Below are 24,505 nucleotides of genomic sequence, written 5' to 3' on the forward strand. Positions count from 1 at the left end.
TTCTTACTTCTGACGAGATAAAGGATAGAATAAAAATCAAATTAAGCAGGAAGGATCACATCTGCTTTACATTTGGCTTTCACTTTTACAGCAGAACAGAATCCAGCGATAATCATAGTTAAAAACCATAATGTTAAAGGGCATTCTTTGATCACGATTCGGTGGTCTCAGCCCACTTTTGAAAAAGAACCTTGCTCCTCGATTCCATTTACACTCGGAGAAGTAAAGTGAATAGTGTCTCAGCGACTGCAAGACCCAGCTGGGCAGTCTTTGGGTCCATTAGGAGTCTTTTTGTCCAGTCATATTACACCCTGCTGAGGGCAGAAACCGGTTCCTAGGAGAGTCCCTGTGCTTGGTCATAATCTGTGATCAGGCCTTTGATATGCGACAGTTTCTGATGGAGGTACTCGCATCGCTTCTTCTCTTCCCGATAACCAGGAAACTTCTGGAAAAAAAGGGCACGGGTGAGCTTTTGGTAACGCATGTCGGCATCATGCATTTTTGTAATAACATCATATTAAATTGTTGTTATACTCCTCACAATAAAATCGAAAAGAAAAAGTTGTCTAAAATCTAAATGATGTGGCAAGCCACAATGCACAATACACTGATATGGTGAACATAATGATAATTCATAATATTTTATTCGATTTTCGATTTCTTTTAATTGGTAAATGTTCTTTTTGTATCACTTAAAAATGAATATGTTCATATGAGTGGGCGTGATGCCCTGTGTATAGTGCTACAAGTGTTAGCACAACATGAAATTAGTTCAAATTCAAACAACTCTTACTTTCTTATACTTTCGGTACTTTTGTAGTATTTGGACCTCCATAAGCTGAAAAGATAACAAAAGAAAAATAGTGTTAGGGTGCCATGTATCTGATCAGTTCATTGTTTGGTGTTTCTTCACAAATAGAGCAGTTAAAGGCTCCTGGTCCAGACAGTACCTTGTACTCTTGTGTTCCTGGGGTGAGAGTGTTGATCTTTGAGCCCAACTGAACAAACATCTCTGTGATAGACCCAATCCGATCATGAAGAGCTCTGTATTCATCGTACTCTGCGCAGAAGTCGTCTTTATACTCCTGGCGTTGCTCCAGTGCTGTTATTGCGCTGTATTTCCTAAAGAAAAAAAAAAAGAAAACATAAGAAGTTGTTTCTAATTTGTTCCAGTAGATGGCAGTGCAGAACGGTAGAGCCAGAGGCCTGACACGTCACTGATCTAACAGCATGATGTGCTGACCAGATGTATAAATGTAAAACATAAGGTCATGTGTTTGCTTCAGGGAAGCTTTGTGACCGCTCATTCAGACATTGCTTTACTTAACTCTATTCATGTGAATGTTTTAAAGCTGATCCTAACCCTTTTGGGACAAGTCGGTTTCTTCTCTCAACAACAGTGGGTTAGACTCTGAAACCTAAACTGCTCAGTGACAGATGATTTAAATAACGACTTATGAGGACCCACTGATGATGTGACAATTATTTGAATTTCATTCCTGAATCATAAATCCCTTTTGGATTTATAGCACAGTCAGGGCAGAGAGTGTGTTTGAATCTTACATTAAATAGTCAGGCAGTTCCTCTGCTGAGGTTCGATTGACAGGTGTTTTCTCTCTTTCATGGTCTGTCGATAGGAAAAACACACACACATTGAAAAAAAAAAACGGTTAGAGTAATCTGCCAATGCAAATGCGATGATGTGCCCATCATATCAAGGCTGATGGAATAATTTATCACTCTCTCCGATTAGAGATCTGATCCAAGGCGAGCAGTGACGTCTGTAGCCCCAGAGTAGGAGGCAATGCTGCCTGCTGACTCGCTCAACCGTAGGTCACCCAGCTGTTTCACAGTCAATCATCAACAGACTAGAGCAGAGAGTGAGGAGTGCAGAACTGAGAAACACTCACTGCTCTTTCAAATTTAAATGTAATTTAATGTATCAATTGCTCCTTGTCGGCCTTCAGCAGCAACTATAACTCAAACCTGAGTTTTCTTTTAGATTATGTAAATAAGATAATGTTATGGCCCAACCAAATAATATAAAACAGACTCATGACAGCAATAGGTGAGAAAAACCTTACAGAGACAGTTTTATGATTTTAAGGCCATTTACCTTTAAGATGTTCTCGGTTCTGCTTCAGGTCTGGACTTGTCTCAATCCAGTCTGGTTTTAAGCGCTCTCGTTCTTTGTCTTTGTGCTTTTTGGACCGCTTCTTTTTATGTTGGCCATTGGTAAATTGTTGGTCAGTGCAAATGGACGTGTCAGTGTGTGGGGGCTTAGGGCTTGGTGCAGTAGGAGCTGGCTCTGTCCTCTCCAGTTTGGGAATAGTAGATGACCCGCCGAGTTTGTGCGGCGAGTACAGACCGTTTGGACTCCCCTGGAGGTGATTGCTAGCTTTGTCGAACTCCAGTTTGATCTGTACTCTAGAGTTTCCATGACTAGAGGAGCTACGAGCCCCATTGGTGCCGTAATCTCCATGAGATGGCGAATGCAGAGGCAAACACTGGTCTAATAGTCTTTGTTTTTTGGGGGTCTGACAGTTGGATGGGTCTGAGGGCAATGGGCGTTTCTACAGGGAAAAAAATAAGAACATAGTGACTGATTAGCTTGTACTTTTGAGTGCAATTTACAAGAGATGTGCCAAATGTGCCTGTATCATGTGCATGAATAGATATTTACTTGAAAGGAATAGTTTGACAAAGATTTTTAATCACATTTTTTGCAGAGAGTTAGTTGAGAAGATTGATACCACACCAGCCAACAGCTGGTTAGTTTACCTTTGCATAAGAACTTAAAACAGCTAGGGGGGGCAGCGTCACATTACATGTTAAGCTGGTTTCACATGCGCCTGCTATTCATTTATTGTACGAGGCACATGAGAGTGGTATCAATCTTCTCATCTCACACTCGGGAAGAATGCGAGTAAGCATACTTCCAAAATTGTCTCACTATTTATTTGATTCCAGTGAGGGCTATATTTAGTCTGAAGCTGCTCAATATAACTACACAAAGGTATAGCAGTTTATCATATTTACTGTAATGTATCTGCAAAAGAGGAAGTGCCCTATCTATTCTCAGTCTTATAAGGAAGAAGAAGTAGCAGAATATAATTCATTCAAGGTGAATAATTACCACAGAGAGATTCTTGGCAGGACTGAGATGTGAAGGAGAGTCCCCGGGAGTTTTGAGGAATGAAGGGTTGGACTGGGGACTTTTCAACTGGCTACTGTGGAGAGGCTGAAGTTTCCTTTAGAAAGATTTAGAACACAGTATCTTTAGTTGGACAGTAACTGCGAGGCAAACTGCCTGTAAAGCTAAACAGAAAAAGGCAGTATGTAGGTTATAAAGCTTGCTTTGGCAGATTTATGAGCAAGTGGGTGAGCAATTATCATTTATTATGACACGGCTTCCAGAGAGAAAACAGCAGTGGCAGCTTTTCCACAGTAGAAACAATTATTGACATAAAAAAAAAGATCTTTTAAATTTTATAGAAGCTTTTTGCAAGGTTAGCCTATGTAGTTTGTTTTGTTTTGTTGTCTCTGGTGATGCAGTCTACAGGAGGCAAGCACAAAGACTAAACACGTCCAGTGAGCAGAACAATAGCAGCAGATTTAACCTCTGTAGGACCAAACCCTCTTCTCTGTTAATCTGCTTCCTACAGCTCCTTCCTCAAACAGACGCTACAACAAGTCACACCCCAAAATGGATTCATGCAACCTTAATCATGGCCAGTGTGAGTGGAGTTTGGAGCAATTAAACATTACTCTCAATGAAATGAAAGACATGAGAAAGTCTGAATAAGAAGAATCTACTCCTACAAATGAAGAAACTAGAGCAAATAAATCTGGAGTTTACACTATTTACAGGGCATCACAGTTTTATTACACTTGGCAAACAATTTGATGACTACGATTGTAAGCTTTTTGCACTTAGCAGGGGTGGTGAACAGAGGGGATTGTGCAATCAGCCAACAGGACTTGAGCTTTTTCCAAAACGCTCATGAAGCACATGGCCTGCATGTTTACTGGCAGGCAGAGGAAATGTACAAGGGGATGAAGCTCACCCTGAAAAGCTCAGCCTTGCTGCTCTGAACCTTCCATTCTAATGCCATTTGGCAACATGGTGCAGGGAATATTTTCCTATGCTTTGGTGTGTCCATTAAGAGATTCTTCAGTGCAAAGAAGTAGTGATTTAGAAGCTCCCCTTTCAACATGATCACAGCAGACCTCAACATTAATTAAGTGGCCTTTCTGTATTAACACCAGCACTGTCAAAATGCATCCATCCCTTACTCCTTTGCCCAAGGAAAAAACTTTAGTATAGTAGTTTGACATAGTTAGATGAAAAGGTGCATACCACTTTCATGTGTGTAGGTTAAATCTAGGGCAACATTATGATACAAAAAATCTAGGGCAACATACATTGTGATTAGCTTAGCACAAAGATGGGAAACAGGTAGCCGCCATGCAGAGCCAAGCTTTATGCTAAGCTAGGCTAACTGGCTGCTAACTGTAGCTTTATACTTAGCGTAGACATGAAACCTTCTCATCTAATTGGATCGATTTCCCAAAATATCGAACTATTGCTTTAAAAAAAAGTAATTCCAACTCTCTCAATAAAGCAAAACAAGATTTTTTTTTTTGTGTATTATGGCTAACTCAATACACACCTGAGCAGGAGCCTATGGATGAGTTGCTTCTCCTCCTCTAGATATCCAGGCCATTCTCTCTGGATGTGTCTGTAGAGCTCATCCTTTAGAGAGTAGCTGTGGTCTTTAGGGTTCAGTTTACCAACCTAAAAAACAAACAGTTCCCAATCTAAATAAATCAACAGAAAGGGGACAACAGGAAAAGTGGCCAGCTGAGGTTGTAAATGTACTTCACTGTGTTAACCTGCCGTAACTCCACCTTATATTTAAATAAAAGACCTGTTTGCAACTAAGTGGGTCTGTATTGTTCTGCGGTAAACAGTTTAACCCCATCCTTATACAACTTATCCTGCTGGTATAAATTGAGACAAACCAGCCACTTTTAATTCTGAAAGTAGTCAGAGCCCAGCTGGAGACACCCCACCCATCACTATCAAAACACAATCTTTTCCTCAATAGATAATTAAAGCAGAGCCCTAATTACTGCTACCAGCAGTGGCACAGTCTGCACTTGATGACTGCAGTGGGACACTCAAACATTGTGAACACAGGAAATATGCCTAAAATAGACTTACTGACATCAACTTTTTATAGCTGCACAGCGGTAGTCTGTTCATTAGTATCATTAGCAAAATGACAATTGACTGACTAATTTATGTTTGTACTTTCAATCCTAGACCTGATATCAACTCAAGCTAAAAGCATTCACTATTCTGGTATTTTCTTTTACATCTGAGTATATTTCATCATTAGTCAACTGTGTTGACATAGCAATGTGCCAGATGTCTCACCTCATCCAGTACTGAGGTCAGGTCAGCTTTGTCCTTTGGACTGGCTCGCTCCCTCTCCAACCACAGTAGCAGCTCAGGTTTCTTGTAGGGCTTTAGGGCTAGGAGATGAATGATGCGATCCCTCAAGGGCCGGTGTGCCACAGGGCTGGGAACCAGGCTCCTCTTATTGCTGGGGGAGTGTTTGTTGCTGCTATCTGAGCCTGATACCAGACCCTGCTTCCTCTGGACCTTCACGCACTTACCTAAGATCAAAACAAAGGAACACATAGCAGAGTTTCAACAGGAGATTTGTGGAAGACAAGGGCAAGTTTTTGAATCAAAAAGTTATCACGGCAGTAATCCAAAACTGTTTAGAATGGCTGTACTGTTGCTACAACACACAAAACTAGAGAAGACCGAAGAGATTGTGAATGATCTGATAACAGAATTCAAATACGTTGACAGTATCCTGTGATAGCACAGCCAACGATACAATGATACATTGCCAATGTAGTTTTCAGGCCAGTTATACAAATCAGGCCTGCACACAATACTTCTTATCTCCGTTATATCTCTCTATTGTCATGACATCTTCTTTACGTACAAGTAATAGATAGCGTATGAGTAACACTTTTATCCCAATTTGAAAAAGCTATTTAAATACCTTGAGCACTTTTCTGTGTCGATGTCTTAAGGTAGTGTAGTTTAGTTGCGAGAGGAAAACATTGAAAAGGGGTTGACAGTAGGGTTAGCCTACTGCTGAGTAAACAGAAGAGTATGGAAACTAAAGCAACTAACACAGAGAGGCCCTTTCTTCCTGTTGCAGTACTAATGCAGTTGGACCTGTGCAGGCAGTGCTTATAGATATCTGCAGACTGTAATCTCATTACAACCTTAAGCCATACTTTGGAGGTTGCTATAGGTCGAATACTAACAGTGTGTTCACGGGGACAGCGAGAGGTCTCATACAAGGGGTTTTACAGTACAGTTATACTGTTAAAACTTTGCACTTTCTAAGACTAATTTTAGATTTCAGTTTTAGCAATATGCAGTGTTCCTTCTAAGGTTAAAACAAAGTCACTTTAAATAAACTTTGCAAAATGTAACAGTCTTGCAGGAGCTTGTTTCAATATCTACCTTAAGCCAAGATAAAGATTTCATGCAAATATCCTGACTGCACTAAAACAACCTGTACTGCCACATTTCAACCAAGCTGCAACTACAACCGTTGTTTGATGGTGATAGATGAAAGCAGCCTCTCAAGGCAACCACAGTGTAATGATACTTTGCTTGACGACAATGATGTCTCACTTAAAGTAAACTGACACACTTTAGTGGACGGATTTATGAGCAATGACTAAACAATGAAAAGAGCAACTGTTTGCAATAATGTATCTATAAAATGGAGGAAAATAATTAGAAATGCATGACTTCAAAACATATTATTTTGAAAAACTTTTCCAACTTGTCTGACACCCAGTGTGCACACATTTTGGCTGCCTATTTGTCAGTGCCTTCTTTCCCCTGACGCAACTGAACTTTAAATCATACATTATTATCTAATTTGTGGACATTTTTCTACTCTGCAACCTGCAATTGTGATTTAGTATATGGATTTTTTGTCTGATGAGTCTAGCATTACTGTACCATAAAAAGACAGTCAGTCACCACAAAACAACTGTGTGCTCTCTACTGCATAGGAAACCTACTGTGATACGTAACCCATTTATTTTTCTCTCTGGTGTCCACGAGAAGGGAACGACAGTCATGTGCTTGAAATGACATGTTCAAGTAAAATGGGATGTCCTGTAACTGCATGTTTTTTAACCAGTATCTCAAATGTCTTTTCTAACATTTGCATTAGGTGCATGCATGTGCCAGATTAAGTTTATCTTGTAAAAGCCTCTGAGAGACTATTTCGGCAGCAAAGCGTGGCATGTCATTTGTTGGAGCCAGTTTCAACAGCTGGCTTCTACAGCAATTACCCCAAACATCATGTTGTAGCGTTTGTCTACACAACATGTTATCATGCATAAAATATGATCTACACAAGCACTTAAATCTGCATAGGACCTCTAAATGTCATAAAGACCTAATGGTCAGATCATTTATAAAGTTTCAGCATGGTCAATTTAACCAACAATAACTCTAAAAACACGACTCAGACAAGGTGAAGGCAATGAATAGAAAACATGAATTGCAAGTAGAAGATCCTGCATGTTAGGCCCAGATCAGTCCAGGTTAAGCATGGCCTCTTCTTTGGATGATATTTAGAAGTATTTCATCAAATGAAAATTAATTAAATTCCAGTCAGTGTAATTCAATTTTAGGCAAAACTTCATCAGCGTGAGACTTGTTAGCGCATACTTCTGGCAAACTCAATCACATTAATGGTGCTGGCAGGCAAGCTGGCACAGCGCCTGAGCAATCTGGTCAAAATGAAAGGAAAATTACAAGACAGAGAGACATCCCTCTTGCATGAATAATTGCAACGCAGCGCTTTGATCAATTATGTGATAACTTCCACACCATATGGCAATTATCAGTAGGATAAAATGTTCAGAAGCAATGGTTTAGAAGCTTTCTGGGTACATGGAAACTCTGGTTATCTGTCCTTGATCCCTATGTGCTTGAAGGATGTAGATACAGCTATTAGGCAAAAGCTTACTTGGCCCCGGCTTTATCTCAATTGCTGAGCGGCTCCAGATGTCCTTCTCCACCTGAGACATGCGCTCCCGGGTCGTCTGGTAGGAGTCATCTGTGGCACAAACTGTGATCTTGTCCTGAATGCTGCCCTGGCCCTCCAGGTGTTCCCTGCCCTCCCTGTGGCGAGACGAAAGGAGGAGAGAGAGTTTACGTTTAAAAATTCTCTGGCTTGGCGTTATTAACAGGCCATTTGTCAAACACAAGCACTGGAGATTCTTGCTGTCGTACAATCATTTCTGATGTTGTGTGACACACACATAACAGGTTCTGTGAACTGTGCCTTGCTTGTAAATTCTAGTCCTGTGTTATAAATCATCTATAAAGGTTAAAATCTAACCCTTTGACACTGCAGCCAACAAACACTACCTCTCTGTTCTCAATTATTACCGGTCACACCTTTGTGGTCAGTTGCGACATGACGGCCTTTTGGTGTTTTTGTAGTCTTGTTTGAATATAGCTTGACAGTGGTACTGTCTGTTGTTGCACTGAAGAGAGAAGCCACTGTTTGGTGAGGCCCTGCAGCCATAGTCTAACACCAAATTTACTACAAATTACATCTGTGGTCGACTGTGGAAAGAGTTATGTGTGCTGCTTACCCTGAGACATACTGGTGAATGCAGTCGAAGCTGGACTGAGGCTTGTCTTTGCTGTCACTGGAAAGGTAGAACGAGAAGACTCTGAATCCATCAGGAGATTCAGGTGTTGGCGCTGGGATCTTAACGTACTGTCAGGACAAATAAAGAAACAAACAAAAAATAATTTAGAAGAGTTAAATATCTTTATAATGAAAATTGAAAATAGTAATTCATTTGGGCTTACAAAAAGCCAAGTCATGCTTTCACAGTTTTACAGTGTTCTCTAGCACAGTGTTTCCCAAACCTTTTATTCCTTGAGAACCCACTTTTTAAAAATGACAAACCATCGACAATAAGACATATCTATAACCATTCAGAATAAGTCTTATCTATAAATTGTGAGATAAGAGATTTGTGCTTAAAATTAACGTTCCTGACCATCTTTACTGCCATTTACGCATCATCTTAGATAAATCACAACTTTGTTTTATGCATGTGTTATTGAAAACGTATACACATGTTAAATACTTAATAAATGAGACCAAATAAATACATTTAGGCAGTTAACAGGCTATCTCATTCTTTTCATTTCCTTTCATCAGTTAAACAAATAAAACGAATGGTAGCCTTTCATATTAGATACAATTTTATAAGTACGCTACACTTATCTGAACAATATAAACATTCAGGCTGGCTAGAATGTGTACTGCAGATATACATTTTAAATAAAAGACAATGGAAGAAATTCTGCAAATTGATTTGGCGACCCGAATAAAATCTCCTGCGAACCACCTGTCTTTGGGTATGACTGAGCTCACACATGCTTCAGTGTACTGTATCTGCTCGCATTGCTAATTAGAGTCATGTGTTAGGTAATAAGCATGTTTTATTTTTCCCAAATGTAACCGGATCTGATTCAATGTAATCTCAAAGTGGGAAAAATGCTGGATAAAGTAAATCAACAAAGCAGCTTCTTTTATTTAAACCGATTAGAGCTAACTTGACTCACTGTTTTTTGTTTTCTTTTTGATTTTTCACTCGATAAATGTGACCTAAATAATCTTCCACTTGGGCCAATCACAGAGGCTACATTGTACCTCCCAGGTCAGGGATGATGACCTGTAGCCAGTCATGGGGGGAGCCTGTCTGAAAGGCAAAACATAACAATAGTATAGCAGACAGATTTTTCACTTAGACGTTAACCTCCTCTGTCACAGACTGTCCGCCGCTCCCTAGCAACAAACAAGCCAGCAGGGTGAAGTCTATCTCTGTCAGCAACCTCTTACATAAAATGACCCAAAAACCTACTTCCACTAAAAAGAGAGTTCAACATAGGAAGTCATTAACCAACAGGTAACATGTCCTTTAAAACACATTTGGCAGGGGCTCTCTTCTACACCGCCTGCAGCTGTGTTTCAGCCTGAAAATGGACAGTTTAGTACTTTTGTTGATAGTGTACTGTCCTAGATCCAACAGAAGCCCCATGATTATCACCCATTCCTTACAAGCATGAACACGTGCTTACTGATGAGTTGTTCTTAATGTGAGATGGCTGCAACAGCTCACACCACACAGGACCTTTTTCAACTGCAGGTCTCAAAAACAATCACAGTCAGATGTACTTGAAGCTGCCTCTTTAGTTATCAGTCATAAGTGATTGATTATAAACTGACTGGCCGAGAGCACAGTGTCCCTGGCAGATGTGGCAGGCAGGCCTATAGCTGTCACAAATGCCCAGTCATGCAGCAAAGCCATAAGCAGTTTTTTTTGCAGCACAGAGCCAATGAACAGCTCCTCGCCTCGACACCCCTCCTCCTCTTCTAAAACCCAAATGCATGCTATTCACCCCACCCCCATCAGCCTCCAGCTTTCCTTCATGTGCACAAGCCCACCCATGTCAACACAAAACGCAAAGCGGCCCACAAGGCCATGAACACTTAAGACACACAGCTGACCATTAATTCTGACCTATTTATGTCTGACCGTTCTCATGAAGTGGTAAAGCCGAGTCCTGCGTACGTCTGCTTTGGGTTTTACGCTAATTAAGGACGATCAACCAAAAAAGCATCAAAGTGAGCAGAGACAAGAGGCCAGCCGTGTCCTCAGGACCTATTACTTTAGTAAAGTAGTAGGAGCTTCGACCACAATTAGAAGCAACAAGTCACTAAAATGGGGTTATTGACGTAGAGGAGGCCACGAAGAAGAACTGCAATTGAATTTGTTTAAAAAACGACAGTACTGTTAAACAAAAGCTAGCTTGTGATGAGATGAGAGCGCACATTTACACATTTAGCATCGCAATAGTGCCACCACGTCCCCTCTTTCAGTCGATGGCAGCAGTATGAGCCCCCTCCAGTCATGCATTAGTTTTGCCCGTCACCCCCGTCCATGCCACCGTGCACACTTCACATTCTAATTCTAATCAATGTCACCCAGGTCAGACTGTTCAGAGGTCGCCCCCGTTTTATTCACAGCTTCCTTCTCAAGCTACATAACCATATGTCATTTAACCCAGTAGTTCCCAGTTTCTGACTCCTAAAGGAGAACCTGTCGGTCTAACATCAGGTTCACAGACAATAACAAAACATGAGACTCTAAACTTGAAACTTCCAAGTAATAGTTTTTGGAAAACCGCTTATTCGCCTGGCACTTTACACTGTAGAAGTAACAAAATCTGGCAACGAGCACCTAAAACTCACTAATTGTCATGTTATATCTGGTTTATTTAATTTGTACAGAAACCAAAGTGTCTCAGATTACTACCTGTCTTTTGGCAGAAAGTGTAATGTAAACATCCCAGTAAAAATGAGCTTTTAAACCAATCTTGGGAAAGTTTGACTGAACATTGGCCTCTAAAACAAATTGTGTTACAGTAGTAAAAAGAGAATGATCAATAAGTCAACAAACTGAGTCAGTACTATCAGATACATAGCAATATCTACATAAAGTTGTAGATATTGTTGTAGTTGTAGTTGTAGATAAACAAACACTCTCCGTCTCCCCTCCCCCGATTCCCCACCCCTCCTAACTGTAGGTGCCTTCCGCTTTAGGGATGGAGGTCTTTAAAGCCTATGTTGAATGCTACATTTTCCTCTATTCGCAATATGTAAGGATGCTACAAGAGCTAAACCAATATATTGGCTGATTTAAACTAAATCCAGATATTTTGGTATGGGTGTATATGTTGGCCAATAACAAAGAAGACATGTCAGTGCAGAAATGCCAAAAATTATGTTTTAGGTTGGCCATTATAAGATTTAAAAATATTGAGAGAAATCTGGCTACTGGTCATACCAGACCAAGTACTGCTGTGGCTGCAAAACACCAGAGTGTATTGCATTTAGCAACGATGCTTTTATTGCTATGTGTTGAAGTTTTCTTTTGTAAGCGGAAGAATGTATTCTTTCTTCTTTCGAAAGTTATATTGTTTTGCTTTAATGGTCTGAACCCACTGGTGAAAACAGGTAACGTTCAAATCAAATATGTTTTATTAACTATTAGGTCCTTATTAGACTTTCTCCATCTGTATGGTGGTGCATTTGAAACCTTTATGGGTGTTTATAGTGGGTGGAGACACCCTCCTTACTTGATCATCATTATCACTTCAGTAAATAACATATTCACGACCACGTTTCCTGGTCAGTCAATGGCAACAAGAATAACAAGAACAACAAGAGGAACCTATACTCAACAACATTGTTGTAGTCTGAACAACAAGAGATTTACAGATTTCAGCGTTAAACAGTGACCATAGAATACACTTAACATCACAACCAAATCATGCAAAGTGGCCAGTGTTATCATCATCCCACTCAGCCTGATTAAATTAACTTTGACTTTTCATGTGTTTAGTCGGTGACACCATTGTGCCCACAGGTTTGTGATCCTGACGCTGCTGTCAGTCAAGTAGTAGGTGCAGATTTACATAGAGACGCTGAGTCATAGACATCTCCATATGGAGCTTTGCTCTGATCCCCTGAGGCCATGTGTTTCGTGTATTGTCGTTTTGCCTTCTTTTAGGCTGAGGAAGCCTCACACTCCCACAGTGCAGATGCAGGGAGAGAGGTCAAATATCTAGCTGATGGTTTAGGCTCCATGTTAACAGAGAGATAATTTCATCAGTCAGACTTTGTGGAATCACCATGTACACACATCAATGAACAAACAAAAATAGAGGCAAAGACACTGAACTCACGGTGCTCAATTTAGATATGAGTCACAATAAATCAATAAGTACACACAGAAGCTGTCATAGTGGCAACAGAGTTCAGAGTTCAGACTCTGCTAATAACAGCTCATAGAAATATATACTTCCAGTGCTCTCAGTTCAAGGACTGGTGAGTTATGTACACATAACGGACAAATTACTCAAACTGCATGCATTTCTGTAAGCATTGTGACAGAATATTGGTTCAAGTGCATTTTTGAGGTGTTACACGCTTATTAACGGCTACATCAATACTTTCATTGTATGGCACACACATACTGTAGAGGGTGATAATGTTCTGGGACTCTGGGGCACAAAATGAGACTAATCTAAAGATGAATAAGTGGCATCCTGCTAATGACCCCTTCACAAAGAGTCAAGTATTTTTAAACTCAGTTTTACTCAAGTTCTTTTAATTAAAAAAAAAAATTGTCATTGTAAATATTAAAAAGATATTTCCATGTTCAATTATATTAAAATATTTTCTGATGTATAATTTGAACGTGCTATTCCTACTGTCGGAGTTCTTAATTATTATGAGAATAACTATTAAATCAGCATTATTTGTCCAGCTCTGAACCAGGGAAAGAATAATTAAATTGCTTATGCTCCATAATATTTTAATTATGATTGTGAGAATCCTTTAATCTGATGATGAATTAATCTGAGAAAAGCCTAATGGGGTATTATTGTCATCACAGTGTACTAATAACATGTGTCGGTTAAATACAATTTAAAAAGGAACAAAGTAGTGAGAGCTGTGTGCAGTAACACCGCCCGTTATCATGATGTGAGTAAAGTTTAGCCGTTAGACAGTTACAGTAAAAGACACCAAATGGCATCAGAACAGCAATCCTTAACACCTCGTCAGTGTAGCCCCCCATGGGGCGTACGGGCTGGTACAATAACTGCCTCTGTGGCCTCGGCCCAGCCACATCTGTTACTCCAGGCCCTGTGTGTTTGGAGATGTCAAATACTTTCAGGCTGTTGTAAGGTGTGAACTGGACTGGAACAGAAAATCTTGGCAGGGGGCTCAGCAGTTGAACAAGGACAAAGGACACCGTCAGTGATGTCCTTGTAAAACTTCATCTTTAACTCCCCACGGATGTTTAACCTGCTCATCTTTGATGAGGTTAAACAGAGTTCTTAACCCTGCTATCTGGTCAGGAAGGGAAATGCTTCACTAAAGAGATCTACTGTCTGGTCCAGTCCAAACATCTGCAGGGAAAAACGAGAGGATAGTTTCTCTCTGTTTTTCTTTTCTTTGCTCTCCAGATGAAAGCAAAAAGGCAAGGTTCCCAGCTTTGGTATTTGGCATGGCAACACTGAGATGGGAGCAGGCGCCTGGATATGTGATTTACTCTGAAGCCTTTGCCTCCTGCCCCTGTCTGTACTGACACTAGTTACCATTGTCTTCTCATCTGAGCCTACTCAGCCATAGCTGCTCTGTGAGCTGCCCGTCTTTTGTTCTAGCTTCTTCCCCCACAAAGCTGAGTGCAATGGCCTGTCGGACAGCCTGGATTATTCATGAACAGCGGGGACGTGTGGCTGTGTGTTGTTGGAGGGTAAAGGGAGGGATTGGGGGTTTGGGTGTTAATGGGGGGGGGGGGGTTTGCTCCCAGTAGAACCAGTGCATGAGGGATGGCCCTAAAAAGTCTTCCTTTTGGAATGTGACGAGCAACTCAGCAGAGAAGAGGGGGATGGATCCTGGCGTGAGCAAGTGTATTTGCTCCTATTTAATTATATAAAGGTTTATATGTTGGTGCAAAATTCAGATTATACATCATATAATGGACTCCACAAGTTGAGGCATTGACAGTAGAAAACATTCAACTGTCAGCCACGTTACAGTGTCTCATGCAGACAAGCAAGTGCAGTGTCTCAGAAAAACGCAGGGGTCATATTATTTATGCTAATTTACTGTCCCCGAGCTTTCTACAGTATGATCAACAATTCCACTGTGACTCATTTGTTAAAAGCAAACCGTATGGCATCCCCTCTTCCAGTCTACATCATGCTTTCAGTGAGCCTTGGATGGATGTGGTGGTTCCTGTGCTTGAGGATCTATTCATCGAGGGGGGTTGGTAGAGACAGGAAAGCAAAGAAAGGGGGGTGGGGACTGACGGAGTTAGTGCGGGGATATGGGGATGGGCAACTGACGAGCATCCCCCAAGGTACTGCCTGTTATGCCAAGCAGAATCAGTCTTTTTCCAAGAGGCTGGGGCTAATCTGTCAACCTCAACAAACACTCTCCGTCTCCCCTCCCCCGATTCCCCACCCCTCCTAACTGTAGGTGCCTTCCTCTTTAGGGATGGAGGTCTTTAAAGCCTATGTTGAATGCTACATTTTCCTCTATTCGCAATATGTAAGGAAAAACTACTTTAAAAAAATCTCACTGTTTTTCTGTGAATGAATTCCCCCATCTAAACCTTGCCTAATTTGCATTAGATGATGCCAGTTAGGAAATTCCCGTTACACGCTAGTTATTAGACCCCAGATGCACTGACACCAGCAATGTGTTTCCCTTGTTGATAACTAGCCTGTTTCACTGCAGCAATCCCACAAACCACTTGGAGCATTGCACTATACTCCCATTATTGGACTTTTCTCTCCATGTAAGCAGGCAGTCTGTAATCCTTTAACAATTCACAGATTGTGTCTTGGAATTTATGTCCAAACCTGATAAAAGAGGGGGAAATCCAAAACATGCATAGAGATGTGGTGTGTGAAATTAGGTTGCAAAAGGTGAGCCAAATAGTGCACTGATTGTGCTCAAATGCAAGTAACATACAGGTGTAAGAAAAGACAGGTATTTTTTTATGTTTCAGGTGGTTGGCTTTGAGTTTAATAGTATCCCCATCGCTTATGAAAAATATAATAAGTAGAATACATTACACATTTTCCCTGTTGATGTCAAGGCACACCATGCTTTATGTGGTGGACTTATATCTTAAAAGATCACAATAAGACCGTCCTTTTTGTGCAGTGTGTATCTTCCACCACAAGACAACAAAAAAGGATTATTTAAGCCTGTTAAAGCTGTCTGTCTTTAGGTTAACAATACCTCATGGTGTTAGTTTCAAGCTCTTGGGGTTAAGCCTCCTCTCCACTGTACACAAAAACACTTCCTATGCTTACTTGCAATGTTGGTATACCATACCAATACTCATATCCTGTTGTGCCGCATTTAAATCTGAGAATAAAATGTTTGTGATAAGACTCCTCAGAGGCCAGTGTATGGACTGTTTCCTTATTGAGAGCATTTTGTTTTTACAATACCAAATGACGTATTGAATGTTAAAAATTGACAGCTTTGCATCAGAAGTCATTTAAATGGCAAGTTCGCTATGATAATCAAAATATTTGAAGATCGTATCGACTCCTGGTTTGAATTAATTTAGATAGAAAAATGAGGCTTAGTTCTCTTGAAAGATGTAAAAGATTTTGCTGAAATTAATTGAGTATTTTGCTATGTGAATATGATATAGCTACCGACTTTTCTGTGAACACAACAAACAAGAAAACTGACTGTGAAATGTAGTTAACGCACACTGTCACACAATCCTGCCACAAAAACAAGACATTTTAAGTAAATGAGAGCACCACACTGCCATCAATTACACACAGCATAATTAGCATTATATTTAGTCATTCCTCAGATTTTGATTCTGATGCCAATACCCAAATAGCCTGTGGAGTGAATGAGCACACAGAACATTGTCTGTTGCATTACCTCGTAAAACAGCATCTCCATTTCTTTTCCCAGTCATTGTCTCTCATTTTATGTCAATAATGGTAATATTTTATGGTTGTTCAAATTTTATCTTTCAAGGTTTTGCTTTCTGAGTTGTGGGATAACGAGCCTGTTACTTAATAACCAATCAAACAGGCACTTTTTTGTTAAAAAGCAGTTATTTAGATTTTTTCTTGCTGCTATTTACGGTTTCCCAGGGTGACAGTTCCTTCTTTCGCCTTAATGGTTCCAGATTATCTTGGAATGTAAACAAACAACACAAAGTCACAACAACAATTTTTTGGAGTTTTTTATCCCATATTTGTGTCCAGATTGTGACATTTATTTCTAATCTTTTACGGTACTCTTGCAACCGTACAATACTCTACTAAAACCATGCCACAGTCACTTTGGCATCTTTCAAAATCCCTTGTTGGAAGCAAAAGAACACAATAATGACAGAGGAGCTAAGTAAAGAAAATTCCTCTTTTACTGAATGAGGCTTGTTCCTAAAATATACTGTATGATCCACAGATCCAAAGGCCAAATAGCTCTGCATAAACAAACTCGGCCTCAGACGAGCAGAGAACACAGAGACTTTTGCCTCGCTTAACACATCTGGATGAATAGAGCGGCGTGTGCCCTTTCAGAAACACGTGGGACAACTCTCCCTCTCACTGCTATGCCACTGGGAGAGGACGGCTCTCAAACCACATTCCTGTTATTGTTATTCTAATTAGCTTCCAGGAAAAAAAAGGAGAAAAAAAAGATGTGTGCATGCACACATACACACTTGCACACTGCAAAAGCTTATTTGCAGTGTGAGCGGGAGGCGAGGCAAAGCGGCGAGGTGGCAGGGGGTAGAGTCAGAGCAGCCGTGTGTGAGATAGAGGCCCTGATGTCTCCCAAGGATTCAGCCAAGACACGGGGTGAGATGGCAAAATAATCAAGAGGGCCGGCGGGAGGGAGCCCAGGGGAAGCTCAGCCTTCACACACAGTCGTCATGAGAATATCTTTAAGAGCACCTCTACATTCCCCTCATCCCAACACCGCTGCCTTCATGTGACAGCTGTGCACATAAATACAGACAGGGCCATAAACAAAAACAATTACTCTGGCAACTGCAATTCAACATTTATGAACTGAGGAGGAAACAAAACTGATTTCACACCCGACACAACGTAGAGTATTCAAACGTAATGCCCATGTTTACGACAACAGCATTATGTTCAGTGGTACACAATACTACTGAACCACTCAATGCCACAACTTTGCAGTGTAACAGGTGAGATACAGTACTCACTAACCCATACAGAAGTTTGAGTGGAATTATCAAGACAAAGCAGTATAAAAAGCACTGTAGCAATGGATAGAACACATTTCCTAATCAATATGCACCCTGCAGCTTGTATCTGATAAATAACAACTAACACAAGCTTGATTTCTTACTAAACAGATATAGATCAAACCAACAAGCAGGCAGCGTCACAAGTACTAAAAGAAAATAAGCACTACGATGTGAAATTCCAGGCCACGGGAACCCAGGCCAGCTCTGAATATATTCCTTAATCCCTGGTGATTATTTCAAAGTTATCCAGAAACCTATTTTCTTTTCAATTTGCAGCTTTTACTTCTCTAATTTCGTCATAGTTGCATCACAGACTACACTTTTTTTTATTTTATTTCACTGCTCTAAACGCTAGTTATTGATAACCCATTCTGTTCACTTTCCTCTAATATCTTCCAGTTTTAAGTCTGTCTATACCTCCTATAGGCGAGTAGAAATAGAGTTTGGCTAGATTCAAAAGCAGAATTTCTTATATTGTAATTTGTAAGTTTCACAGTTGCCTTGTACAAGTTTTAGAGGCATCTGAGAGCCTGTGTCTTTCATCGCATGATTACAAGCTTGGCAGACAATTTACAATAGTAGGGCTAAATGCCACAGGGTCAGAGAGAAAGGCAGCCGAAAAACCTCAGCGTGCTATTTTCTTGATAGGAGCCCTGGCCCCTGATACTGCTGAGCCCTGGAGTGATGCCAGGACAGTGATTTGAAAAATTCCTCTGGTTTTTGTGGCCCTGGAAGTGCCCCTTTACAGGAAATGTGACATGAGTGAGGACAAAGATCAGAGAGAGGCAGTCGTGGCTTCTGTGATGGAGCTCTACAGCGGCAACTGACACAAACCTCTTCCCTCGCCACACATGACCTCCTGAAGCTCATGCTGCTTTTGAGGAAGAGATGAGCTTCAGCAAATACAAACTAGCTACATCTGTGATGCTGTAAACCTCCAACCTGGAGACACAGATACTGGTTATCTCCTCAGCCTGTTTTATGCCAGACTGCCATGTTCACCAACAACCTCCCCCCACTAACGGCTTAATCTGGCTTCCCCCACTACCAATGGTTGCAGCTACCTCATTAATGCCCAATCGTCCAGCTCGGGGACTATTGTCAGAGGGGGAGGGAGCTCGTGTTCGAATTCCGCAAAGCAATTTGAATATGTAATGTGCCAAACGTGATACAATCACCAAATCCTATTCAGTGATTAAAGAACACTTAAATTGCACTCAATTAACATTTCTTCACAGAAAGACTCTCATAAACAGGTTAATCTGCTGCTCGTTTTACAGATGTTTCATTACATGTTTACATTATTTGTGTTTTGGACATATTTTGCTTCCTGCCAGGCGAAAAATTCCACCGCTCATGTATCATTCCCGTATTTCAAATCTTTCATGTCTGCATGGAGACACGGGGGCTCCCTGGGGTTCGCCAACCCCCCTATACCTCCTCCCCCTCCTTGAACAAAGCCTCCCCAGTTGCAAGCCTGACCCAGTAACCTGGCTAGCAGCCTGGGGGTATAGCGTACCCTGTCTCCGGGCTTCCAGGGTCCATGTGAGCACACAGGGCCGGCATTTGTGTACAGCGCAAAGTCACTTTCGTCAATGCAATCGGCTCTTGCTGGGATTAGAACAGCTCCTTTTAGATGGGGCCGATTTTGTGGTAAATGTGTAGCAGCCTAGCAGGCAGATCCAGGGAGGGTGTAATAGTAGCCCGGATAATCTGGCCGGACACATGCATCTTTCTTCTTTACAGACGCTTTACAGGAATGCCCTCTTGTTTTTAAAGTATTTTTGTAGATTATGTACTTTGTCTCTATATGTACACATGCAGTCCAGGCTATTTAACACAACAACGTATAACTGAGCAAAGTAGCGACACCTTTCCATTAGACTTTGGGCTTCTGGTGCATTCAAAACAGCCCTACCCGCCGCATTGATCACTGGATGTTTCAGGCAACAAAATCCACTAACAGAAATGATAGTCGATGGATTTTCAACCTCTTCGTGGATGCATGCAAGCGCTTATCGAACGCTTAAGAAACAAATAAGATGTGCAGATGAACTGTCACAAGTGAGCTCCACAGCAGATCAGAACTAATAAGAGCATTCAAATTCTCAGGCATTAAGGAGAGAATGCAAAACATCTTACCCCCTGGCTTCCCTTGAAGCAAATCGCTGGTTGATTCGATAGTGATGCCTGAGAAGAGAGAGAGAGAGAGAGAGAGAGAGAGAGAGAGAAAAAGAAGAAATTGGTCACTGATTCAGGAATCATGTTTAATCTAATGGACAGCTCATACATTATGGGTGAAAATATATCGCCATTGTTTTAGCTCTACTCAGTGGGTTTCTCTAGATAACAGCAGTCTGGTTTGATTAGACAAGGATTGGTAAACTTTCCTCATTAATGCCAAAACGTTGCCATAATTGTCATTTCCCATCCGTCTTTGCCCTGATCTATCAATCCATAGCCTACAGACAACTTTGCTTGTGTCAGTCAAACTGACTCAGCCTGTTTGTGTGTTTCAGCTGATTTTCCCTCTAAATTAATAAATTAATAAAAGCTACAACAGATCCCAAAGGAAAAACAAAGCTACTTCTGAAACAAGATATATATATATATATATATATATATATATATATATATATATATATATATATATATATGTGTGTGTATATATTTTAATGCACTTTTTATAAGCCCTGTGTGCTGCGGTTTATAACTGTAGTGCTCTCCAAAACCACCGTGTTATGCTCCACAACATCACATTGTTCTTTTACCCCCAACTGATAAATAAATATTAAAATCATAAAATATACCTGCCTTTGAGGCAACATGATACATAGTTAATAGATGGAGACATTTATCTGTGAAATACAGCTGTGCCTGTGATTGACAGCGCTCTTGATTTATTATTAATGGTTTGGGGAAATGTCTTCCCTATTGAAGAGAATTGTTCTGATTTTCTTCATCATCCGATAGCTTTAATATTGAATGGAATAATAAATAATAGCAACACAGCCATAGGGCTTATCACAAGTGGATATGAAATTTAAAATATTACAACAATTTATTCATATTTTGGAGTATTCACTGCAGCTGAAACAATATGCCAATTAATTGGTACCACTGTCTAATAAGTCACCATTTACGAAGGCCGTGTAATATCTTTATAGATGTCATTTATAGGTTATGTATTAGTAATTAGTATTAATAAGAATTGCAATGTTGGGGATGCCAGGTTGTGACAAATACCCTTTGCCACAGTACATTTGTCAACATCTTTTTTTATAACTGCAGACAAGATGACTTATTAAAGAGTGAGAAAGCAGTACTATTGAAGGATTACCAGCATTTATAAATGCCTTATTACAAAACAGAAACAATAAACACTAGCCGAAGGGATATTTTACAACCTGGCAAGTCAAAAGTTGTTAGTGATAGATGCCATTACTTATATAAAGAGTGTCTTTTTAGATAGTGGTACAATTTACAGAATCACAGGATCAATAGAAAATGAATCAGCAACTGTTTTGATATGTTTGGACTGTTTGTTAGACGAAACAAGACGTTAAAAGGAAATAATTTCAGCTTTGTGAAATGTGTGATATAATTAGTCGATCAGGAGAAAGTTACTCTGCAACTATTTTGATATTCGATTGATCGTTAAAGTCATTTCTTTAGCAAAAGGGGCAAAGATTCACTGGTTCTGACTTGTCAATAAGTAGTATTTGCTAGTTTTCTAAGTCTTACATAAGAGTCAATTGAATATATTTGACATTTGTGTAATTAAGATTATGGCATTTTTCTGTAATTTCATAGACCGAAGAATTACTCAATTACTTGAGAAAATAATAGACAGATACAATGTTGCAGCCCTGATTTGATACAAAGTATAACAACAGTGTATGAACAAATCCCATCAAATAACATAAACTCTTTCAGCTTCAGAGGTTCCTGAGGACAACATCTCAGTGGGAGTCCAGCGGTCTATAACAATATTTTCTGGGGTGGTCTTTCACTTGGAAAAGTTTTGCAGTAGCCTCTCCTGCCTGCCTGCTTCGGCCTGGAGGAAGCTGTCAGGCTGTGTGAGCTCTGGAGTTTACTCTGCTTCACAGACCAATGAGCTGCGGAGCTGGGCGGGCTTCCAGGCGTGTAAAGGGCAAACAACAATAATACACAAGAGCACAGCGACAACTTGTCGAGCTGCCACCGAGCCCGATGCAGACTATACAGTCTCATATCCAGGCTTGTTTTTCACTGTGGCAACACTTATTTGTTTTAAAAAACAAACTAAAAACAAATGAACCTCTAACTGCAGTAATAACTGTGGGACTTAACTGACTTATCAAGCACTGCTCTGGGAAAGACCATTTGGAGAGACTACATTATCTTGATCTAATCTAATGGACCATAACAGCAATAAAACAGTCTCCTGATTCAGTGCAGTCGAATAATGTGCTTGATAGCTTGTTCATTAATTTATTCACGTGAGCAAAACGAGCTAAAAAACAGCCTTTTTTAAAACATAAAAGGACTGACAATCATCTGTCGTCGCATATACTCTAAATAATGAATTCAATTCAATGTATGTTTAGAAAAGCAGAGAAAACAGCAAGCTTTTAAAGATCAGGGCATAATCGCAAATCTGTCATATGGGAACTTTAATACCGTTTGTTTTTTTCGGGAGATTATGCTTTGGTAAACAAGTAGACATGCACAATTGAAAATAGCCTGAGCCTCTTCTTTTCTGCACAAAACAATTTTTACTCGGGGCTTACAGGGGAATTTAATGAAATCCTTTCATTCATCAAAGCCTATTGAATTGCCTGTTATGATCATAATTAATAAAGCTTAGTCCTCTACTGTATAACAGCCACAATCATGTATCAGCCACCAACGCGTCTGTCGATGTGATCTGAGCCGCTGAACTATTTAAACTTTACTTTTTATTCTACCAAAAGGGAAGAACAAACTGCGTTTCCAAATTAGAATTTTTACAGTTCACGGAGTTGGGAGGCGATTCAAGAAAATGAAAATATAGCTGAAACAACACAAGCTCCAAAGTTCAACACGATGATTTGTCCTACCTTCAGATTCTGGTAGCCTTCTAGGGTCCGGATGGCAGTGTCAGTGAGTTTGACGTGATAAAGAGTTTGATTCGGGGTGTTTTTGTTGATTTGGCCACAGGAGAGCCCATACCGATGCTCCTGTCTCAGCGCTGCCATTTCTACAACTGAAGACTATTGGCGACATACTGCCTGCTACGTCACGGAGGAGAGAGGCTGTGGGCGGGGCTGACACACACACACACACACACACACACACACACACACACACACACACACACACACACACACACACGCACATAGAGTCAGTACAACGTAAACAAAACTATTTTACTTTCGTTTCACAAGACATTCGTTGGCCATTTGTGCCCTCAGAGTTTTGGTCCAAGTTGCAATCCAACCGGATTTTTAGTAAATACACTCGATGTGTTTCTGCAGCACACACAATAGGAAGTATTAATACACCTGCATGAAAATGTACGAGTGAGAAATCGATGCCACGTTGGAAACAACATTCTTATTTGTTTGTTTGTGCAAATAAACATCGTATAGTAATCAAGTCAAAACCAATTCAAACTATTTATTACTGAAATATGTCAGTGGTGGAAGAAGTGGATCATTTGAAGTACCAATAAATAAAACACAACTAAATAAAAGTACTGCATTACATGTAAAGAAATGCTGAGGTTAAAGAGGTATTTACAAGAAAACCTTAATTATCAAAAGTGCAAGCAATTATTTTCTTCATTGATTTATCTCCCAAGTACTTTCTCAATTGATGAGATCACAAATGATTATTTGATTCTTCTCTTTAAGATGTAAACAAAAAATGCCCCTCACACCCTCCTGGAGTCAAAAGAGACTATTAATATGTCCTGCTATCGCTGGCCAGCAGTCCACAACCTAGAGATATTCAGTTTACACACAAAAAAAGAAGTAAATCTTCACATTTTAGAAGTTGTTATGAGAAGGTTGGCATTTTTGCTTAAAATGTTACTAAAATTATGAATCGATATATCTGAAGTATGATAATGTGTAAGCAGCATTTTAATGTTTTAGACTAGTATGCATAAACAGTATGATATTTGTCTCTTGATAAAAGTACCCAAGTATGGTAAAAGAGTACTTGTGTAAGAACTTTACTTGCGGTTTGTGTATTATTTCTCTGTGTCAGAGAAATTGAAAGACAAATATGGAATTTTGATTAATTTAATCCCTGATGGACAACATGCTTTGGATGTGGATTAAAGAGGAGCATCCCAGTCAGTAAAACAGTGTTTATTGACAATATGGCTGGGGCATGTTTTCTGTCTAAATTAGTCTACTGCTCCTGCAGTGACATGACAAATCAATACTTGATATAATGTGTGATATTTTGTTATTTTTGTCATTTCCTTTAGTAAAACGTACAGTGAGGAATAACTTTAACAACTGGGTAACATTTTCTGTGTTAT

At 40.1% G+C, this 24,505-nt stretch overlaps 1 protein-coding gene across 1 annotated transcript; it reads right to left on the minus strand.

Annotated features, from left to right (window-relative positions):
- LOC137870740 (novel protein similar to elongation factor RNA polymerase II (ell)) lies at nucleotides 1-23,254 on the minus strand. Its single transcript, XM_068708180.1, has 12 exons — nucleotides 23,073-23,254; nucleotides 20,134-20,181; nucleotides 8,725-8,852; nucleotides 8,091-8,245; nucleotides 5,444-5,685; nucleotides 4,674-4,798; nucleotides 3,137-3,251; nucleotides 2,117-2,573; nucleotides 1,564-1,627; nucleotides 951-1,122; nucleotides 794-838; nucleotides 1-445 (listed from the first exon to the last, which is right to left on the minus strand). The coding sequence occupies exons 1-12, from the start codon at nucleotides 23,208-23,210 to the stop codon at nucleotides 335-337; spliced, it is 1,800 nt and encodes a 599-aa protein (XP_068564281.1). The 5' UTR covers nucleotides 23,211-23,254; the 3' UTR covers nucleotides 1-334.
- Between the last annotated feature and the right edge of the window lie 1,251 nt (nucleotides 23,255-24,505).

This window comes from Cebidichthys violaceus, unplaced genomic scaffold, assembly GCF_023349555.1.
Source record: "Cebidichthys violaceus isolate CVI_PGR_0920_01 unplaced genomic scaffold, fCebVio1.0.p SCAF_137, whole genome shotgun sequence".
NCBI classification, from domain to species: domain Eukaryota; kingdom Metazoa; phylum Chordata; class Actinopteri; order Perciformes; family Stichaeidae; genus Cebidichthys; species Cebidichthys violaceus.

Bases quoted from the DNA above. Each gene is read 5' to 3' on its own strand.
- LOC137870740 (XM_068708180.1), bottom strand. From the start codon at position 23,210: ATGGCAGCGCTGAGACAGGAGCATCGGTATGGGCTCTCCTGTGGCCAA. The intron at 1,123-1,563 runs GTAAGATTCAAA...TTTTTTCTTTAG, and splicing joins GAACTGCCTGACTATTTAAT to GAAATACAGCGCAATAACAG. The intron at 839-950 runs GTACTGTCTGGA...TTATCTTTTCAG, and splicing joins CAGGAACACAAGAGTACAAG to CTTATGGAGGTCCAAATACT.